Source organism: Capra hircus, chromosome 13 (assembly GCF_001704415.2).
Source record: "Capra hircus breed San Clemente chromosome 13, ASM170441v1, whole genome shotgun sequence".
NCBI lineage: Eukaryota > Metazoa > Chordata > Mammalia > Artiodactyla > Bovidae > Capra > Capra hircus.
Window position 1 is genome coordinate 46271989 of NC_030820.1, and position 23178 is coordinate 46295166.

The 23178-nt window shown below is 36.8% G+C and overlaps 1 protein-coding gene across 9 annotated transcripts in view; it reads right to left on the reverse strand.

Annotated features, from left to right (window-relative positions):
- The window catches only part of ZMYND11 (zinc finger MYND-type containing 11), a 74122-nt gene that overhangs the window by 22958 nt on the left and 27986 nt on the right, over nt 1–23178 (reverse strand). For 7 of the 9 annotated variants that reach the window (XM_018057355.1, XM_018057356.1, XM_018057354.1 and 4 more), the window contains 3 exons: nt 17699–17858; nt 10133–10177; nt 7306–7467 (listed from right to left, as the gene is read on the reverse strand). In XM_018057355.1, coding sequence (XP_017912844.1) covers nt 7306–7467; nt 10133–10177; nt 17699–17858 — 367 coding nt within the window. The remainder of the gene's footprint in view (nt 1–7305; nt 7468–10132; nt 10178–17698; nt 17859–23178) is intronic. The other 2 variants (XM_005688155.3, XM_005688156.3) reach the window with 2 other exon arrangements.

The window sequence follows — 23178 nt, forward strand, 5'->3', positions numbered from 1 at the left end:
TCCTATATACACTACACCCACACAAAAACTGCCAGAACACTAGATCTACCGAGATGGCTGCTATGTTATTTCTACTGTGTCAGGAGTTTAATTGTTCAGGATTAAGTGTACTTTTGGGGGTGACTGTCAGCTCTTCTGCACGACGTTACAGGGATTTAGGAAGACGAAAGGGACATGCAGGAAAAGTTTACAGAACACAGGCTGTGTCTACTTGTTCCTTCCCTCATCTGTCAACACTGGTCTGTAAATAAAGAACAAGATTCAAAGGCACAGGGAGGATGGATTCCTCATGTAGTTAAGCCTCTCCTGCCTCTTCTGAGAACAACTCACACGACTTTGTTTCGGAATCACAGAATGTGTATCACACAGTCTCTGCTCAATGAAGCTGACAACCAGCCAACAATACTACTACCTGCCCACCCCCTACTCCTTCCCCTCCTGCTTCAACACCTGCAGAGACAATAAAAGGAAATTGTGTGCACTTTGTACATATTTTCAGTACATCAATGCTACAAACACTAAACAAGCCTTCTATTTATCTAGATTAAGTTGTAACCATCTTGATGTAGGAACCAGCCCAAGTAATTACCTCTTTAGTCCCTTATAGCTAAAAATAAAAGATAAAATTCACCTAAGGTTCTAAAAAAACCACTGAAATGATGTATCACCAAGACAAAATGCACCCCAAACAATTCACACTCACATCCAACCCTTTCTGACTATGTAACTTGTTAATTTAGTGTGACAAGGCAATGTGGGGATACACAGATTTTTCCTTTCTTGCTTGGTCCAGGTAGTTTCATAAAGAGATTATATAACAATACATAAGGGTTTTACAATTTTATATTCTAGATCCAATTTTAAAATTCCTTTACTTTTTCCTCTAGTAAGCCTAGACTGAATAGCAAAACTGCCTTATAAAGTAATTGGTTCAGACACAGACCTTTTTAAAAATTAATTTTCTACCTTTTTGAGTATAGAAATACAATCCAATTGTCTTAAAAAATGTAAAAAAAAACTGATTAATGTTCATTTGTAACTTTTAATACTATGACTGTCTACAACATAATTTTTTTAAAAAAGTGTTTCTCCTATTTTATCTAAACATGAAATCTCCACTCCAGAATTGATAATATATATCTTGTTAAAGGTAAAGGTACTTACTTTCAGGATGAAAATATTAATAAATTTCCCACATTAAGAAAGGAAGACTAAGCAGAAAGCAAGAACAGTTACAGTTCTGCAGTAGTTACATAAAGCATATATGTTTCAAAATATTTTCTTTTAGCATTCTGTCCTGTTTCATTCTGAATACATTAAATGAGAATTCTCCTTAATTTTGAAATTTAAAAAACTATACTGCTTACATACCCAAAAGAATGAAAAATTAATTCAGAAGTAAAGTTTTATCTCCAGTTTCAAGAAACAGCTTTCATCATGAATCTCAGTACAAATGACTCAAATATAACTTACCCAGAGCTGAGTTAACATTGACCAGTCAGTATGTACCCATGGTGATGTCCTAACAGAGACTTACTCTTGGTTTAGTTTTAGCAAACCAGTTAAATTCCTTCATTTTCAGTAGCTGTTTAATGATTATATTGTACCTCATGTGAAAAAAATATACAGTACCTGGGGCTTAACACCAACTTTAAGTTAACTTTAAATGCTCTCTGTAGACTTCTTTCTGTATATCTATTAAGTTTCCTGTAAACAGACCTATTTGTTCTCAATTTTAAAGAGAAGCTGCAGCAGTAGGTAGACTGCAGGGATCATTTCTACTAGTCCCTCCCCTCTTTGCATCCTCTTAGATGCCGAGGAGTCAGGGATCAGAAAACCAGGAGCTGCAAACCTGGGAGAGCTTCTCAGATTAGATGTAGAACCAAAGTATTCTTAAATAAGTAAAATTTTCCCATATGCATTCATTTTCTTCTCTGCATTTTCTACTGTTTCTGTATTTTGTTAACAGGCTAAGTTAATTCTCCATACTCTTTGTATATTAACGCAAATCTTAAAATTTGTGACCCTAAACGGGAAAATACCATATGAAACATTTGTAGGCAGATGAAAATTTTATAAAAGTTTGTGAAGATATACTGGGATAATATATCCCTTATCCAATTCCCTGAATGGCACTTTTTCTTTTGTAAATTAGGTTGATCTTTTCATAGATAGATCACGATAAGTGTGTCATAAAAGGGATGAAAAGTGAACCAAAGATATTGAGGGTATAAACAGTAATACAATATTTTTATGCTATAATGAGATAAAACTACAATGCATAAACAAGCTACAAGCGTATACAGTACAACACAGGAAATATAGCCAATATTTATAATAACTAAATGAAATATAATCTCTAGAAATTATGAATCACTATAATAAAAATATCCCAACTTAAAAAAAAAAAAAAACAAAACTTTGGATAGATTTCACTGGAGCAGCATAGAGGACCAAATGTGGAAGAGGAGGTGGGACGCTCACCGCAGCCCATCCCTCTAGTGAGGAGAGGAGACGCCCCCATGGCCACCCCCTCTGGTGCTTCCCACCTGCTCACAGTTCAGAGCTCTACACTCTGCTCCCTAGTGACAGATTTTAGTCCTAACATAAAATTTTCATTTATTTGAATCTGAAAGGAGCAGAAGCATGAATCTGCAACTCCCCAAAGTTATAAAGAAATTCATTTATATAAGGAACACTAACATATTAAAAGAGGATGTGGGAAACGGGGCCTATTTTCAAAATACTACTGTATCAGGATCATTAACCTGGAAAGTGCCAACTATTTTGCTATTCTTTTCCCCTGCATTTCATATTCTGATTTTTAGGAACACACAGCACTATCAAGTAGTCCAGCCATCAGTCTGTGCACTGCACATCACGGAACACACACCGTAACTGGCACAGCACGATGCAGGGCTTGCCCATGACCTGCTATGGAGCAGAGGGCAGCAAGGCAGAATCTGCTCTATATCCTTCCTCTAGAGCTCCTTCAAAGAGGAACTGTGGCATCACGGGGAGAACAAATGCCAGGCCACTCATGTTTCTCTTGCAGTAGTTACTACCGGCATTCAGATTTGCATTTATAACACTGCATTGCCTAGTATAGTAAAAAGCCGTAAGTCACACTGCCAAACTGAAAACCAGTGCCTGGGTCTCCGTACCACATTCAAGCACTCACGAGACATGCCAGTGGCTCCCACTGGACAGCACAGGGAGAACATTCCATGCCCACAGAAAGTTACTGCTACCAGTAACTATGACCTAAAAGGCAACGTGGTGCCAATCTAGAGAGTGGTTTTGGGGTTTCCTATAAGACGTCACCTCGCCCATGTATTAAAAAACCCAAACAGATATTCAAAAAGTATGAGGTTTACCAGTAGGGCTGGAGACCAGCAAGTGTACAGTGCATGCGCACACATACAAAACATACACATGCATACACACAACTCAGACATTCACACACACAGGCACATTCACCCGCAGACATGTACTGCAGACACATATGCGTTCAGGCACACATAAACAGGCCTGCCTTCTGCAACTACAGCGTCGAGCAGCAAATGGCTGTAACTTTGAAGCTGTGCAAATGAGAATGAAGGGACATTAAAGTGAGATATCCCTCTGGAGCCTGTCACTGGTAGCAAAAAGCTGGAAAATAATTTCAGTGTTGGTATAAATGGGTTTGATCTTCTGACAAACAACTTGGTAATTTTTATCACAGACTGAAATGCGCCTATCTTTAAGAATTCTGTTTCAGTGAATTTAACTTGTAAAGGCAATCAAACAGACCTGCATAGACATGTATAACTTAATTATTTTCTTAGAAAAGTAAAATCGACATTTTGTTTTAAAGATACAACCTTTAAGCAAATAAAATTTTTAAAACAATTTTCATTTAAGAAGTTAATGGTTTCTCTTTTTTCCTGAAAATAATAAAATTCAATATTACTTAAAATTCAAATAACATCTAACAAAATATAAACTTCATTTTCATACAGAAATAATGATGAGAAGAGTGCTCTTCCAGATGGAATGGGTCATGACCTTGGAACGGAGGTGCTGGAGTCCCCACCATCCCTCTGCCCCGGACAGGTGAGTTTCAGTCAGTGTTGCTGGTCAGACAGCACAGGAGACAGCGCCCCAGACAGCATATGGACACAACGTATATGCATCAACGGAAACTTTTCACATCGCAGAAAAAAGGTGTCTGGGTCACTGCTGAGTAGAAGCAAGCCAGCTGCCATCAGCAGTGTACCTAATCCATGGGCCCACCCAGTTACACAGATGGAGTGTGCACTCACAGAGGTCTGTGAGCACATTCACAAAGATGGAGTGTGCACACACACAGGTCTGTGAGCACTTCCACACAGGTAGAGTGTGCATACATACACAGGTCTGTGAGCACACTCACCTGTGATGTGGTAGCACTGCTGAGATTGTTTTTCTTCTTTATCCCCTATAATTTTGAATTTTTAAAAACTTTTTAAAAAGGAATTTAAAACTTTTTTCCAATTAATAGGAATGCTTGGTATCACAAGTGTGAAACTGGATATAACTTGAATTTTTTCAAAGCAAAATGCTAACCTGATATTCAAAGCTACATTACAATAACTATCTATTGTATTTGTAAAGGAACAGTTTAACTGTTGTTTAGATATTTCAAAGAAATATCCTCAGGGTTCTGAGATTCTTGAGATTATTATGAAAATTGAAAAAAACTATTTTAAACTGAGAAAAATTCCCATCATTGCCTTCTTAAAATATTTTGGAATTTGTCAGACATATGAGATAAAAGTTGTTCAACAAGCTGAAGTGAATCTAACACAGCTGACAGCTGGTTGAGAAATAATATATTCAATGCTGTAAGGGGCAGAGGTTACATAAAACAAAAGTCTTCTGACCAGTATAAAGTATTAAAAATATTTTTATCTTCAAATTTAGACGCAGTGACTGGCTTCCATCCACTACTTTTACCTGTACTGAAATTCGGCCCTGGTATTTTATCTTAAAATTCCTCATTAGTAAATCTAATTACTATATATTCTTTCTAGACTTTAATTAAAAATGAAAATAGAGGCTGACATGGAACCATAATTTTTAAGTTTCAGTCTATAGCCTTGGTCCTCTTAGTTCAAGAAAATTTAAATCTGGTCCATCACTCTCAAGTTAGATTATTAAAAAACAGCTTTACTTGAAGTCTTGACATACTGTTTAAACAAATATATCAAGCCAATACCAATCAAAAATGATATTTTAAATTGCATTAGAATCTCAAGTTTATTATTATCCCTTTTCTCGGGAAAGAAACTGTTAGTACTTTTCTTTTTCCTGAACATAACAATTTAAAAAATAGAACAGATCTAACATAGCAATAACTATTTCTTTGGAATTTTTAAAGCTCAAGCTAAACTCACCAACCCCAACAAAAACACAGGCTTTTTGAGTCTAAGCAAAGAGGTGCTCGGTCTGTGAAAGGAATCTGAGTTCCAGTGTTTTACTGACTCATAGCATCATTTCAGTAAGCATAATTACATCACAGTATGAGAATATCTAGGCTGACAGAGACAAAAAAACCAAAGGGAAGAACACAGACGCAGGATGGGATTGGCTAAACTCCCCTTCGGCTATCATGTTTCTGTGAGCCAGCAACCCACTGAAGCTTAAAGTTTTTCATCTTTTCAGTAAACAGTAGAGCAAACATGTAGAAGGTGGAATCTGACAACTTGATAGTGAATTCTGACAGGAAAAGCATTACACATTCTCTTCAAAAGTTTAAGTGTTAAACTTCAACTCTTAATGTAAGGAATATAAAATACCTACCATAAAGTTTAACCCATCCTCAAAAATCCCAGTGTTTTTATTTAAATTCTTTACTATGAGATAGGAGCTAATTATCAGATATTACAAAGTAAAGACTCAGGAGTGTCCAGAACTGTACTTCCTAAGTCCCTGAGCCTCTATTTTTTGATCAGTGTCCTCACCTCTTTTATATTTTTACTACCTTAATACTTTTGTTCTTGAGATGTAATTAATTCTTTACTTCCTCTAGTGTAAAGTGTTAGTGAAAACTATTTACTTGTAAAACACAAATCCATGAGAGTAAATTGTGGGACATTGGTACAGCTCCATACTGATTTATTGCAGCCTTCAAATTCTTGCAGGCCTCTAGAGAAGGTCCACACCCTGAGGCTTGATACTGATCTGTTCAGACCTAAAGGTTTATCACTAATTATCTAGCATTTAGGCATCTGATTACATGTCATCATAACACATGTATTTAAAATGCTATACCAACAGTCTTCTGTCTGCCTACTAAACAAGTACAGTAGGGCTGCTAAGAAACATACTCAGGTGACACAAAGCCACAGTCACTAAAAGAAGACTAGAAGGGACATTGTAGTTTGCTCATCATGCTGGCAAATGAACCAGATGATCTTTGGCTGGCATCAAAGAGGAGATAAACACATAACTTTTTTGAAGAAGAAATGAATATTTAAAGTACTATAAAACATGTTCACAAACAGAACCCATGAGTAATCTCGGCAATTTGCATGATTCCGAGTATATTAACAATAGTTAAGTACAAAACAATAGAAGTTCCAATCAAATAATTCCTGACTGATCACCATCAAGGCCATACATCACGTGGTACCTAGGCATCGTGATTACTCACACATACACACACACACCACATCGGCAGCCAACAAGCACAATCATGTACACTTTTCAACAGGGAAATAATATGAATGAAAATAATCGTGGGAAGTACCTATTTTACCTACCAGACTATTTCATTTTGGAGAATTCTTGATATACATCTGTCCCATCCCTCCACCCTCCAAAGAAAAGAAATAAACCCATGACATGACAAAAAAATAAAGGCAACATTACATGGATATAAAATGGAAAGTAGATACAGAACTTTTCTGACAATGTGCCTTTTGCTACCTGTGTTTTCTGAGCAGCCAAGAGGACTGATTGAACAGACCTTGGTATGGGACAGTGGTTCTTGATTCCCAAAGCCTGTCCATTAAAGGAGTCACACAATTCAGAGGGAATTGTAAAAAGAAGAGAGTATATTTTTACATGATTGAAACTTTCTAAAATCCATACCCTGAGTATGTGTTCTGTGATATTCATTTATGAGTGTTCTATGTTCATTAACCATCATTTCAGTAGATAACCCCCACCCTCCAGTACTTTATCCATTAACCTGGCAAGACCACCTGGGATATCTTTGTGCAGCTATTATCAATGAATTCCAACCCTCTGACCAGCACATTAAAGCTCATAGGTACTCACCCTGCAAACTGGGCACTGCCAGTGACTACTGCTGTCTCTAAGCCTGTACTCATCAGACAAACACTTGGAATGATACACACGAAAACACAGGTCACATATCAACACCTCTCCAGGCAAATGGCATTCAAAACAATACCAGTCATGATTTTCTGTTTCCCAGTCCTACAAAAAATACAAAATAATTTCGTATGACATTTTGTCAATATCTGCAATGACTAAGAACAAAATTGAAACTAAAGTCCATCAGAAGTTAGGCATTATAAACAATTTTAAACATTTACTGTGTTAAAACAAGAGGGAAAAAAATACCTAGAAATTTGCTTCTTTCAATTTTCAATTCTCTCCTAAACATATTTATTTTCAGAAATATCTTAAGGTGATCTGATAACAAAACCAGTCCAAAATGAAGTAAGCCCAAAGCCAATACAACTTCTAACATTATCTTTCAGTTTTTATAGAATCTATGGGATAATTTCTTCAGTAAATGGAATACCCCAAAGCAACATCTATAACTTAGTATTTCAAATAAACAAACCTCTGTTTTGTCCTGATTTTCTTTAAAGAAATATACTAAGTACTTAGCATACTTTGGAAACGGAGAGAATAGTAATAAATGGTGATGCTCACTATTCTTATCTTCTCATCCATGGTATTGGATGCTTTATTGAAAATAATCATTAATCAGAATGTCCATGTTCTGATAGGTTGTCAAATTTTCAGGGTCTGTTGAATTTGGAAAAATAAATTGAAAATGTGAAAACTAAAGGTTTAATCACATTCTCCAAAGGACATTACCACCAAAAAAAAAAAAAAAAAAAAGGAAGCTGGCTTATTTTCTTATTGGGACTATTCCTGGAAATAAAAGACCATAACAGGTGTTCAACATTTTCTTTGTTACACTTTTTTTTCTGTCCAGCCAGTACCATTTAAACACAAACAGGAGACCAGTGTAACTTCCCTTAATTTGGAATTCATTCTTCATAAATATCACTCTTAGCATATATCAAAAAACACCCCCATTAAGAGTGATGGATTAATTCTCAACCTTCTCTTGCAGATGTGGTAGTTGAATGAATAAGGGTTAAACCCACAGTTAGTATTATCAAGGCCATTTCCAATGAGGATCTTGAAATTCTAAACTTGGGCTCTGCCACCGTTTTTCTTTTTATAAATCACTGTCTACACTCTGCTTCTGAGAGTGAACAGCATTCTTATTCCCTCTTAGGTCAATAACTCCTGCAATAAATGGCTATGATAGAGCACTTGTTCAGTCAGCACTGACTCTGGCACCGAGGGTTCAAATGCAGTGGTGCTCAACCATATGAGAAGGCTACGTCTCTCTCCTTCAAAATGGAACATGAGCAGCTCATGTTCTGAAACTTCACACCTTCCAATCCACATTCAGAGACACAGCTAAAGTATACTAGTAAGTTCTGCAGAAATGTAAACTCTTTTGCCTGCTTTTTAGTAATAAATTGGCAATCTGTAGCAACCAAAGTAATAAAGAAAAAAAGCACAACCATTTTCAGTTGTTTGCGGCAGATGTGTAGACTCTGCTCACTCAGTAAGGGAGGAATAATTCCAGTCAGACTGTTTAAAAGACCATAAAGTACTGATTTGACATAAAAGCCTCATCTGTGCATGGTAGAAAAAAGCTCCCCAACAAAGTCTGACATAGCGGTGCCACAGTATACTGTGATGCTCAGCTGTACTAAAGTAACAATCTTTGGTGTAACAATCTTTGGTGTATCTCTTTCACGCAGCTCATAAGGAAGCTGTGTTTTAGCTATTTCAATGTTTGCACCAAAAATCATTGATAATTTAGGTTCCAATGGAGATAAGATGGCTTTTTAAAATTTACTCTCTCCAAATTTAAAACCAAATATTTCAGAATATTTTCCTTGTAACTGTTCAGAGACATCTTAAAAGGATTTTGGTGGCTTATATATACTCATTAACAAAAGAAACCGCCATTCTTCATCATTTGAGATTTTTTTTTACACATCAATTCATCTCCATGTGATTCTCAACATGGCAATTACTAGGTTAACTAAGAAGAGGAAGTCAGAGAACACAATGCTGGTGGACCACTCTGGCCTCCTCCTGTCACCTCCTACCTTCGCCTAACCCTACCTTATCCCATCCACCCAAGAAACAAGGATGAAAACGGATCTTTCTTCAATGGGGTGTTTAATTCTAGACCTAGTTTTTCATAAAAATTATAAAAGCGAAATTATAGTTCAAATGAAGTAGAGAAACATTTGGATAAATGTCTGTATAATGGCATCAACTAACTTTGTTTCTGATATAAAAGAGCATGAGCTGGGAATGAATGCGTTGTTTACTCTTTCAATCACTGCAATAGCTGTTTAAATATATAGAACATGCAAAGTCAAGGTCAAAAGTATCTACACTCTGAATCCAGGAAACATTTTTCTGAGGTATAAATGATATGTTTATTATAGGTAAGAGTTGCATATGGTTCTTGCAGTAAACATAATTTATTTATGTAGTGATTTTGACTAATATTCAATAGTGTATGCCAAAACACTAAGCTTGCATTTTCACTGAATTTCACCAGAAGTCAGTAACTATTCAACATTCAGCCTGATCAACATAATATCTGAAATGCTACTTTAATACAAGAAAGTTTAAAAAAAGAGCAAACCTATGAGCACAAAATCCAAAACTAGAAGCAATGTAAAGCGTATGGTTTAAATGAACACAATTCTAGCAAGAATTAACTAAGCTGGCCTAAAGAAAGAGAAATTGAATTTTTTTAAAAAGCAGAATTAAAATAAAATAATATAGTGCAAAATCGGTTCACCTTGGCTGGGGTTGCTGTCCTGAAGAAAGGCTGCATGCTGTAGGCCTTTCAAAATAAAAACAAAATAATCTTGGTCTCTCTCCTATAGCTTTGCTCAATATCAGGCAATATACAGAGCTAAAGGGGTTTGGTACACAGTCAAACTGTTTATTAGTTGCTATACATAGTATTTGGCAGATGATATCAACTGGTAATCTATCACTGTAGTAATCATTAATGAAACGACAGTAGCATGCAAACTCAAGAATTATTACTAGTTTAAGAGTAAACTTTTTTCACTAACACAAACACTACAAAATGAACACAGAGAAAATCTATAGGAATTCATGTTCCATGAAACCTATAAAGATGACAGAAAAACATTTTACTAACAAATTCAGTGTCATTTAAATCTGCACATGATCACAAATGTATGTCTTACTGATCCCAGACTGGTTCACACTGGTTTTTTTAATTGGGAGCTGCAGTTATTGTTGTTCAGCTGCTAAGTTGTGTCCGACTCTTCGCAACCCCATGAACTACAGCACACCAGGCTTCCCCTGTCCTTCATCTCCCTGACATCTGACAGCCAGTGAAGGTTTACAAGCTCAACGAGAACCAGAAGTGGGACAACCAAGGCCCCAGGCATGTCATCCTGCTACGTGGAGTGGCTGAAGGGCATGTCCCAGCTACTCAGGGACTGACAAAACATGGTCCACTAGAGAAGGGAATGGCAGACTGCTTCAGTATTCTTGCCTTCAGAACCCCATGAACAGTACGAAAAGGCCAAAAAAAAGAAAAAAACCCGTCGAGTGATGAATGCAAATGTGGTTAACTCGGTACTTCACCACGGTGTGAAGTTTATACAGGTTGTCTTCAGGAATGAGTAGAAAACATGCGACCATCAAGAGGCAGCCTGCTGATCTACGGCTCTGTCACCACTTACAGCATTTGGTTAAGACTCTGGAGCTAGACTAGCACAAATCTCAGCTTACGGGGCTTTTGCAAGGATCAAACAAGTTACTATGCTTAGTAACTGTTAGCTGGTGTTAAGATGATCTATTTGCTATAATGCACAAAATGGGAATTGATAAGCCACTAAATGGTGTGACACTTGCAATGACCCACATGTGAATTTCGTCTTCAGGACCCTAAGTGCATTGGGACTGTAACCCTCCCAACGTTTCTGTAAGCAAGATGGGACAAGAAACACTGTTAGCTGACTGAGAGTTAGCACTGCAGCAAGAAGGCTGAATGAGAGAACTGTGCCTGGAGAGGGCCTCCCTCACCATATTCAAGAGACTTGCCTTTTACACTAACCCCCAGTTTCTACACAGTGAGCAGATAAACCTCACATCATCAAATATGTGTTCTCGTGTGGTGTTTTACACAGAAACAATCTAAAATTAATTCTATGCAAATTCTAGATTTAGTTTAATTCTGATAATAAATTCAGTTCATCACTGAGAGGTAAGATTTTAATGGTTAAAGATTTCAATGGTTAAAGATTTCCAATAATTTTATATGTTATTTTTTAATTAAAATATTAAAACATTGCTTAATGAAATAAAATTTTTTAAAAAGAGGAAAACGAAAGAACTCTCACATACACACACACAAGCTGAAAAGAATATAACAGGACAGCATGACCCAAAATATTCTATTGAGTAAAATAGAAATTCATCACCAAAGCAAGAACGTCTAAGTACATAACAGTCTGTTTTGCACACAGAACCACAGTATAACTGGTTTTTAATTAATAACCACCAATACATCACTTATTACTTAATATTTATTTAGTAAATAAAAAATTGTATCTGATGCAGGTAATGGACCTTTGGGAGAAATGTGTACTTCTGCACATAATTAGAACAAATATAATAAAATATAATTCACATTTAAAAAACCAACAACATCCAAGGGACAGAAAGTTTTAAAACATGACTGATTAATTTATAACTATAAGTATAATAAGAAAACACAAAGATGTAAACTTGTTTAAAAAAATTCTTACTTCTCTAAGCTGTATTTATGAAATGCGCTGTTTGCAGGCCTCTCAATGTTTTTTCAGGAACAAAGCAGGGGAGACATCTTGCCATGGCTGTTTAATTGTGTAATTTCTAAAGAATAAGACATAAATCCAATCCTACAATCCTACCTTTTACACAAAAGATGTGAGCTTCCAGCCAAGTTTCAAGAGGTATGTAAACCTCAGTGTCTTTTAGACTGGTTCTTTTGAATCAGGAAAAGGAGATGAAGACAAGGAAAAAAGTACCTATCTCGTCCCTCTGTAAATTAAAACTAAATCCATTTATCCCCAATATGTTCATCTTTTCAAGAAACCACAAAATTTGTATTTTCATTAATGATGCTTCTTAAAAGGTACCAACCTTAACTCAAGACCTATGTAAAACCTAGCAAGAGGTCCTGCTTGTCAGAGAACAAACTAGGTTACGTGAAAACTGCTGAAGCTGAGCAGGGCTGACCAGCCGAGACGGAGCTCATGTCTGCAGCTGCTCTCCAGTTATCGGCAGCAAAACTGGTGGAGGCACACTAACCGAAACGTTAGCTGTGGTTCCCAAACCGGTATTACGTTTTTGGAGTGGCATGACCCACACAAGAAGAAAGGAGACCCTGAGTCCAGATCTGGCAGGCAAGTAAAGAGACAAGTAGTCTTGTAGCAAATGTCACCTTTTCACACTTATATGCCATCCTCTACACTGGTGACCAAAATATTTAATGTCAGATTAAAAAGTGTCTGTCAAATAATAGAGTCATAGCTTTGTGCCAGGGACCATGAATCAAGCTGGGAGTCACCAAATAAATAATATCAACAGCCTCAACATCAAAGCACATATTTGATGTTTTATCTGCACAGGATCCGTAACTCAAGGTCACCTGCCCTGCTACACTTCTGCAGGCGCACCTCAGAGATACTATGGGTTGTTTCAGACCACTGCAATAAAGAGATTATTGCAAGAAAGTCACAGAAATTCTTCTGGTTTCTCATTGCACATAAAAGTTGTGTTTATACTATACTGTAATCTATAAAGGTGCAATAGTAGTATGTCTAAAAAAGGTACAAACATTAATTTAAAAATACTTTACTGCTAAAAATGCTAACTGTCATTGGACAACACAGAGTCACCACAAACCTTCAATTTGTAAAAAAGCACAAGCCAAAGTACAATAAAATGAGGTATGTCTGTGTTAAATACTTTTATAAGATTATCCTATCTTTAGTGAATTAAGAAATTAAGTTGCATTTATTACAAAGGGAGCTGCTGCTAAGTCGCTTCAGTCGTGTCTGACTCTGTGCAACCCCATAGATGGCAGCCCACCAGGCTCCCCCGTCCCTGGGATTCTCCAGGCCAGAACACTGGAGTGGGGCGCCATTTCCTTTTCCAATGCATGAAAGTGCAAAGTGAAAGTGAAGTCGCTCAGTCGTGTCCAACCCTTAGCGACTCCATGGACTGCAGCCTACCGGGCTCCTCCATCCATGGGATTTTCTAGGCAAGAGTACTGGAGTGGGGTGCCATCACCTTTTCCAACAAAGGGAGCTACTAAATACCAAACTCAACTTAGCTGAGCAATGGTAAAATTTTCTGCCCAAGAAATATATTTCTCAAGCTGTTAAAATAGAGGACATGAAATATCCTGATGGAATACGGACTGAATGTAGCCATCCATGTACGTTAGTTTAGAGCAAGCAGATGATCAAGCAATCTAGGCAAACAGTTTTCCTTTAAAAAAAAAAAACAAAATGAAACAAGCCTTGAAATGAAACAAACACAACAGTTTCAGTATGTACCCAGATCTACTGGCCTTTTACCAGTATAATTTCAAAAGCTTTAAAAATGATCTCTAAAAGAGGCATTTGGATCATCTATGTGAATGGTAATAACAGATATCTGAAAGTTCAAGATGACCACAGAAAGCCTGTAAGAGTGCGGCCCAGGCTCAGCAAGCCTGTCATTTTAAGAACTGGCTGGTACCTATACTTCCACTGTTTACTGACTAATATGTAAACTAACCATTTGAAATTGAGAGAGGCTTCATTTTTAATAATTATGCTTTTCATTCTGCTATCTCAAATGGACATTTTAAAATATCACCATGAAGATGGATGCTTATGTGCTACTGAATTTCATCACAGTTTCTCCAAACGAATTCTCACTTCAAAAGAGATACAAAATGGTGGTTAAGATCAGCATCTCAAACTGTCTAGAAATCAATCCATTCCTAGCAGAAAGAATCTCAGTACAATGGAGGTTACCATCTTTGACTTACACAGGCTTCCTCTTTAATAAATTATATATAATTGTATCCTGAAGTAGTCTTTTTAGAGTTAGGCTTTTATTACATGATAGCTGGATTTAATAAAACAATAGTATTTAAGATATGCATATTTTTCAATTGTATCAAGTTTTTAAAAAATAAATATTGGAAAAAAGGTAGCAAGGCAGAACAAAAACATGACACAGCAGACTCTGCTCAGCGATGGTTTAGTGGCCTAAGAAACAACACTTTTGCCTACCTTCTCTCTCTCAACAGAGCCATGGACATGAAGACAAGCAGTCCAGCCTCTTTACTAATACACAGTATCCCCAGGGATACAACCTGTAGGACTTATCAAGAGGAACCAACTTGTCTACCTCTGAGCTACAGCTGCTATTTTTAGAGGCTACAGAATGAAGAGAAGAGGAGCTTCACTACATTTCTCAAATGACAGAACTCCCTCAGTAAAGAGTCTTTGTAACTCTGAATAAAGGTTTAAAAATGAATAGTAGAAAAATCCTATCCCTTTCCTTACATATATAATCTACTTGACTTTTATAGGCCATATATATCTACTTGATTTTGTCTTCTCTTAATAATTAGTAGAAAGTCAGTGAGATAAATAATAATGCACACCCTCCAATCTAAAACCTCAAGCTTTCAGAGGTATCATCTCATATAAAAAGTGGAGAAACTATAAAGAAGAGCCCCAGACTTAAATGCCAGCCAGCATGCAGGGCTGTCAAAGACCACAGAAAACCTTTGTGCTGATTAGAAAGTTGACCTTCCCTAAGACTGATTTTGTTAGAACAAGACACGTCACTGCCATGTGCTAGAAACTGCTAAATAAACATGCAAGGATATCTGAGGAGAAGGTGGCAATTCCTAAGCTGTGCAATTCACATTGGCCCCCGTACACAGCAGCCTGCATGCACAGGCCACACAGTCCCTACTCACACACAGAACTGGCCACTGCAGGGTGCCTGCGCTGTGCCAAGGGTGACACAGGTCAGTTGTGTGTCCTCCAGAGTATTCTCAGGGCATGAAAACTGCAACACAGAAACAGCCCTGCGTAGCAGGTGGTCCACCAGCCACAACCATGAGATACAGATATAATCAGCCTCATCATTCTATAGCTGCACCTTAAATACAGATCCAGCATCCTAAAGGAAAATCTCATTACAAAACTTGTGTTTGGAGTTACAGGTTTAAAGTAAAAAAAATCATGATGAGAATTTTTGCGTCCTGTTTAGTAAGAAATGTGTGTGCTTTTGCTACACAAAAGGCATTTCTTATTTTAAACATATTTATTCACTGGTCAAAAACTTTCTTTGAGTGCATAGTTAAATGCTTTCTATAGATAATCTCATTTAATCCTCAAAACAACCAAATGAAAGCAATATTAACGTGCTCATATTACAGCTGAGGAATGAGTATCAGAGGTTAGAAACTCCCTCACACAACTAGAAACAATATCTGAGACAGGATTGAAACCTTAACCTCTTTTTATTTCACTATTTCATAAACTAGGTACAATGTTTATACTCAGTTGTACTTAAATCATACATGTATACTTGGTATAAAAATGCCTGTGAATAAGAACCAACCAGAATTAATAAAATTTGTATACGCTGTTTGACTTACATGTGAGATTTCATCTAGAAAAAAGAAAAGGGAGATGCTATAAAAACATATGCAGTGAGGACATATACACATAAAACTAGAATACAGAACCTAATGTGGTTGGTCATGTATAACTCATTAACTGCTTGCTGAATTACACTGAACAAAAAACTTCAACTTGAAGAGGGGAAAAGCACAAATTTAAACAGGAGAAATAAATCGCTTTTATGAAAAAACTGTACATATGATCCACAAACCAAAATCTCATGGATTAAGTTGCTTTTACTACTGGCCAGCTGCTATAGACATCTCAGAAATTATCCATATAGCCTTCTACAGTAAATCTTTATGTTTCTAAGTGGTTGTGGATTAAAAATTTCATATTATCTGGATCATTTTGAATAGATTATCTGGATCATTTTGAATATATAAGCTATCAATTATCAGTGGCCCTCCTTTAAATGTCTGCTATAGATAGATTTATATCGCTTGACATTATCATTATTATAGCTTGGCACCCAGAGTTTCTTTATAGGCAAAAACTTTAATTTTCTGTAAAGTGCTTCCCTGGTGATTCAGTTGGTAAAGAGACTGCCTGCAATGCAGGAGACATAGATTCAATCCCTGGGTCGGGAAGATCCCCTGGAGAAGGAAACAGCAACCCACTCCAGTGTATTTGCCTGGGAAATTCCACCCATGGTCAGAGGAGCCTGGTGGACTATAGTCCATGGGGTCACAAGACTCGGACACAAGTTAGAAACTAAACCACCAAGGATGGCAACTGAAGAATTATTCTAATATAGACTTTTTCACTTAAGTTTTCAAGAATATTTCTAGTGCACAAATCAAATGATACCAGAGAAATTAAACTTTTTATTCCATATTTACTATTTGTGAAAAACGTGAATTTTCTTTCCTGAAACTTTAAAAGCACTTATTAAATTGACAAAAAACAGTGTTAAAGCTAATAGTCTCCCACAGAAAACTGTACTGTTAGTTTATTGCTCTTAGACTTGACAAGCAAGTGTCTGTGTTGGCTCAATTGCCTGGAGTCATGAAGGGGAAGACAATGTTCTGGGGAAACGAACCAATTTTAAGATACTGTGTCATTTTTATAATTCTAGGGTTTAGAGAATGCATGATAAAGCATTCTCAATATATCTAATTATTAAATCTATTCATTTTAGAACAATTAATGTTTATCCTATTTTAAATCTTTCTGTTGCAAAAACAGACTTTTCATTAAAGTATTAGAAAAAATAAGAGCAAATAAGGAAGAAAGACAGACATATTACACATGAAACCAATCTTTACATTTAAAAAAGGTACTTCTGTATGTGTAGGGAAGTATACATCCCTTTCAGTCTGTTTGGACGGCATCAACATTATCCTCACTGAAACTTTTTTTTTCTTTTTACTAATATTTACTGAAGAAAATGCTTAGGAATACCATTAATTGTGTGTACATTCAAAGGGCTTTCTTTTGTTTTATTTTTCAGATTCAAGGCAACCCAGACAGGAGAAGCAGACTCCCTGCACAGGTAAGCTTTCTCCCAAACAATGAGGAAGGAAAAGAGCCATCCTACCAATGTCGGTCCTTACTGTGAAATATTACCGAACTTCTGAAAACAATCTCTATGGGGTATACATAAATAACGTTCCAGATTTATAAAATAAAAAACTTACAATTTCGTCGCCTGGTAACCAATATCCTTCCTGTTCGATACCAGCTTTGGAGCCTTTGCAGCCCACTGTCAGCGTCTCCACAATGAGACCATCTTTCACAGCCAAGCTCAGCTGACGAGTGGTCTCCTTTGGATGCATACCGTGGACTCGAGACATGTACCTGAATACAGAGGAAAACAAAGTTTAAATCTCTTAGTACTGAAAAATGAAAATGAATAAAAATAAGAAAATATTTTTCTTTATTGTGACATACTTATGAGAGCCCTACAGAAAGAAAAGAAAGAAGTCGGTCCTGAATACTGAACTCTTTCAATTATCATAATATTTTAAACCGTAAATCTATTTTGCCTATTTAGAGGAACATTTGTTCAAAATACTCCCAAACCAGCATAAATAAATCTTTTAACAGATTTTATAGTCAAACATCCCATTTAGTTCTAGCCTCTGTGGCAACTGCCACTAACCTCACTCTGCAGATTCTCACTCTAGAAATTTATCATCTTCAGGATGTTGGAATATAAAATACTTTTACTCAAAACTTAGGAAATGACACCAAAGAAAATACAGAAAGTACACAGCTGATTGTCAACATATAAAGAAAACAAGAATGCATGCTATGATCAATAAGGCAAAAATGTGATCTTCAATTAAATATATTTTGAACTGAATCACTAAAGCATATAAGCTCTTCCTGATTTATAGTTACATGGCATATTTATTAAAAAATTTTGTTCCAAACACACCCTGCACCACAGAGAATGGTGTTTATAGATTCTCTTGCACTCAGCAATTGTACTAAACTCAGGTTAACATTATGGCATATTTGCTTCATATCATTTTATTTTTCAAGGAAATAAAACATTACAGCCACAACTGAATTTGTGCCATTTTCCATTCCTCTCCAATCAAACTCCAATACCCTCTACTGGTAAACTAGGATATCTAGACACAAAAACATACTGGGAGACAAATCAGGCTGGCCTCAGTCTCTCTAGAAAAACATCTGTGCTGCAAGACAGGGCTGAGTGCCCCAGGGTATACAAGGAATTAAGAGTACAACAGAAGGATTCTGTATCCAGTTACCCTGTCATTTAAGCATCTATCAGAGTAGTCAAAACAACTGATTTTCAAAAGGTGCAAACTCAGGACTTCCCTGAAGGTCCAGGGTTGCTCAGCACAACCACAAAAAAAAGCAAGATCTCATCACTGAAGAACCTTCAAAACTCAGGAGATGAATTTCAAGCAAGGAGTAAATCGTGGCAGAGGGAATGCAGGGCCTCTGTGTCTACAGCTTGTGGAAGAGAACTGTTTTTTATTTAGGCGTTAGGTAGCTGTAAAGAGTTATTTTCTATTTTCTCTGCCAATGCAGTTAACTGAGAGATAAAAAGGAAGTGACATGGGAGCAACAGCCCCAATGCCATAACAAACGAGGGCAGGAGGAGACAAGGCGGAGTGGTCCACAGGCTGATGCATTAGCTCTGCCGCCTACCAGCTAAGGGTGGCAAATGACGCAGTAGAGGCACAAATAGCTTTTGATATATAAAAACACCAACAGAAATAATCAACCCAACCAGAAACCCGGCAGAGGACCTGAATAGACACTCTTCAAAGAAGACATACACACAGTCAACAGGCACATGAAAAGATGCTCAAGCTCACTAATCATCAGGGAGATACAAACCAAAACTCACAACGAAACGTCGCTTCACACACGCCAGAATGGGCGTCAGCAAAAAGACCAGAGACAGCAAGTGTTAGTGCCGATGCAGAGAAAAAGGAGCATGTGTACAGTGTCAGCGGGAATATAAACTGGCTTAGCCACTATGGAAAAGAACACGGAGGTTCCTCAAAAAATTTATAATAGAACTACCATATGATCTATTTCTGGGTATTTATCTGAAGAAAATGAAAACACATCTGCACCTCCATGTTCCCTGAAGCAGTATGTACAACAGCCCAGATATTTACAATAGACAAGATACGGAAACAACCTAACTGCTCATGGACAGATGAATAAAGAAAATGTGAGATACAGATATATATACTAGAATATTACACAGCCATAAAAAACCCTTGCCTTTTGTGACAACATAGACGGATCTTGAAGGCATTATGCTACATGAAATAAGTCAGACAGGGAAAGACAAATACCATATGACCTCACTGATATACGAAACAAACCAAAAAAATACTCATTAGCTACAGAGAACAGACTGGTGACTGCCAGCCATGGAGGGCGGGGAGGGAGTGGGCAAGATGCGTGACAACGGTCAAAGGGTACAAACTTTCAGTTATTAGATAATTAGCTCATGGAGATATAGTGGATATCATGGTGACTATGGTTAACGATACTATACGGCATATTTGAAAGTTGCTAAGAGAATGGATCTTTGAAAAGAAATCATGGTATAGGCACAATTTCTCAAAAACATTAAATGATTATCTCTGTATAAGAGTTTTAGGGGTATATTCCAAGAACTGTCAAAAGAGGTTACTTCTGAGAACAAGGGTTCACCCAAAAGGGGTGTGAGGAGTACTTTCTTTTTCAACAGTACTCCCTTTTGATTTTGTTCATGTACCTACTGGCTGAAGACTATATAAAAAAAGTAGCCACCATTTACCACCCCTCCAAATGTATGACTGCTCCTTTCTCCTGCATGAACTTGCCAGTTTGGGGCAGGTTCCTTTCTTTCTTTCCAAACTCACCTCAGCTCTTCTGTCCTTTACTTATCCATGATGATTTTAACGTCAGTTGGCAAAGATCCATGAAAACCATTGCTGTAATTTAGATTCAGTTCAGTTCAGTCACTTAGTCATGTCTCTTTGCAACCCCATGAATCATAGCACGCCAGGCCTCCCTGTCCATCAACAACTCCCGGAGTTTACTCAAACTCATGTCCATCGAGTTGGTGATGCCATCAAGCCATCTCATCCTCAGTCGTCCCCTTCTCCTCCCGCCCCCAATCCCTCCCAGCATCAGGGTCTTTTCCAATGAGTCAACTCTTCCCATGAGGTGGCCAAAGTATTGGAGTTTCAGCTTCAGCTTCAGCATCAGTCCTTCTATTGAACACTCAGGACTGATCTCCTTTAGGATGGACTGGTTGGATCTCCTTGCAGTCCAAGGACTCTCAAGAGTCTTCTCCAACACCACAGTTCAAAAGCATCAATTGTTTGGCACTCAGCTTTCTTTATAGTCCAACTCTCACATCCATACATGACCACTGGAAAAACCATAGCCCTGACTAGATGGACCTTTGTTGGCAAAGTAATGTCTCTGCTTTTTAATATGCTGTCTAGGTTTAATATGCTATCTAGCATATCTACCTAGAATATGCTATTCTGGCAGAATGGCAAACCACTTTAGTATTCTTGCCTTGAGAACCCCATGAACAGTATGAAAAGGCAAAATGATAGGATACTGAAAGGGGAACTCCCCAGGTCGATAAGTGCCCAATATGCTACTGGAGATCAGTGGAGAAATAACTCCAGAAAGAATGAAGGGATGGAGCCAAAGCAAAAACAATACCCAGTTGTGGATGTGACTAGTGATAGAAGCAAGGTCCGATGCTGTAAAGAGCAATATTGCATAGGAAACTCAAATGTTAGGTCCATGAATCAAGGCAAATTGGAAGTGGTCAAACAGGAGATGGCAAGAGTGAACGTCGACATTCTAGGAATCAGCAAACTAAGATGGACTGGAATGGGTGAATTTAACTCAGATGACCATTTTATCTACTACTGTGGGCAGGAATCCCTTAGAAGAAATGGAATAGCCATCATAGTCAACAAAAGAGTGTGAAATGCAGTACTTGGATGCAATCTCAAAAACGACAGAATGATCTCTGTTCGTTTCCAAAGCAAACCATTCAATTATCTCGGTAATCCAAGCATATGCCCCAACCAGTAACGCTGAAGAAGCTGAAGTTGAACGGTTCTATGAAAACCTACAAGACCTTTTAAAACTAACACCCAAAAAGATGTAATTTAGATTACAGGAGAGTAAATACCATTACAATTGTTAGTAATATAATTTTTCCTGACGAACTTTGAAAAACTGAATAATTATAACTTTTTCTACATCCTTAACAAGGTCTTTTTTAAAATATGAAACAAAGATGATTATTTTTAATGATAAAAGGTACCATTCACAAAGAAGAGAGACATCATAAACCATCAGGCACCTTAACAAAGAAACAAAGATAAAAAGAAAAGCAAAATTCAGGAGAAATAGAAGGGAAAAGAAAAAATATATAATCATAGTGAGATATATTAACATTACTCTGAAAATATTTTATCAAGTGCAGAAAAAATGAGAAGAGGAGCATCTTGAATGGTGTCATTAATAATTTAAATAAATTTATATATAACTAATTTGTATTAATCGTATCCTACACAAATATATTTAAAATTCATACTATGAATAGAAGTGGAATCAAAATGTCATACATTTCTAGTTAGGCAAAAATTCATATGTTTTCTAAAATATATCTATTATGCATATTTTTTATACATATGTATACAAAAGCTCTACTACACTGATAAAGGCTTAGGAAAGAACATTAGAAAAAAAGAGATGGAGAAATTGGAAAACATAAACTAAATGAAATGGACGCACTGAATATGAAATAGAAAAAGTGAAACAAACTGGATAAAAGTAAAAGATCCTCAAATAGTCCAGCTGTTTTTAAATATGGCTGTTCATAAGACATATCTGGAGCTCTGGCAAAAATAAAAGCAGTACCTGAGCATTCGTATTTTTCAAAAAATTCCAAGATAATTCTGATATGCACCTGGATTTTTAAAAGTGATTACAGGTTTTTCTATTAAATGGTAGTTTCGGTGATAGAGATTTCTATAATTTTTCTGCTGACAAATCACGATACTATGGTATTAAATTAATAATAGTTACATAATCACAACAGTAAAAGATGTTTATCAATTTTCACAATGAATAGACAAAAATAAAAGATAATTTTAATTGCAAACCATAATGGGAACATGATTAACCTAACAATATGAAATAATTATGTATAATTTATGAGGTCAAGCAGACTGATGTGGTCAGTGGAACTGCATATGTGCACATGTTTTCATCTGTTTAGCCAGTCTTCGTCTTTTGGTTGGTGCATTTAATCCATTTAAGGTAATTATTGATATGTATGATACTATGACCATTTTCTTAATTGTTTTGGGTTTATTTTCTATAGGTAGGGTTTTTCCTTATCTTGTTTTCTGCCTAGAGAAGTACCTTTAGCATTTGTTGAAAACCTGTTTTGGTGCTGCCGAATTCTTTTACCTTCTGCTGGTCTGAAAAGTTTTTCAGTTCTCTATCAAATCTGAAGGAGAGTCTTGCTGCGTAGAGTATTCTTGGCTGTAGGTTTTTCCCTTTCATCACTTGAAATATGTCATGCCATTCCCTTCGGGCTTGTAGAGTTTCTGTGGAGAAATCACCTGACAGCCTGACGGGCGTTCCTTCAGCG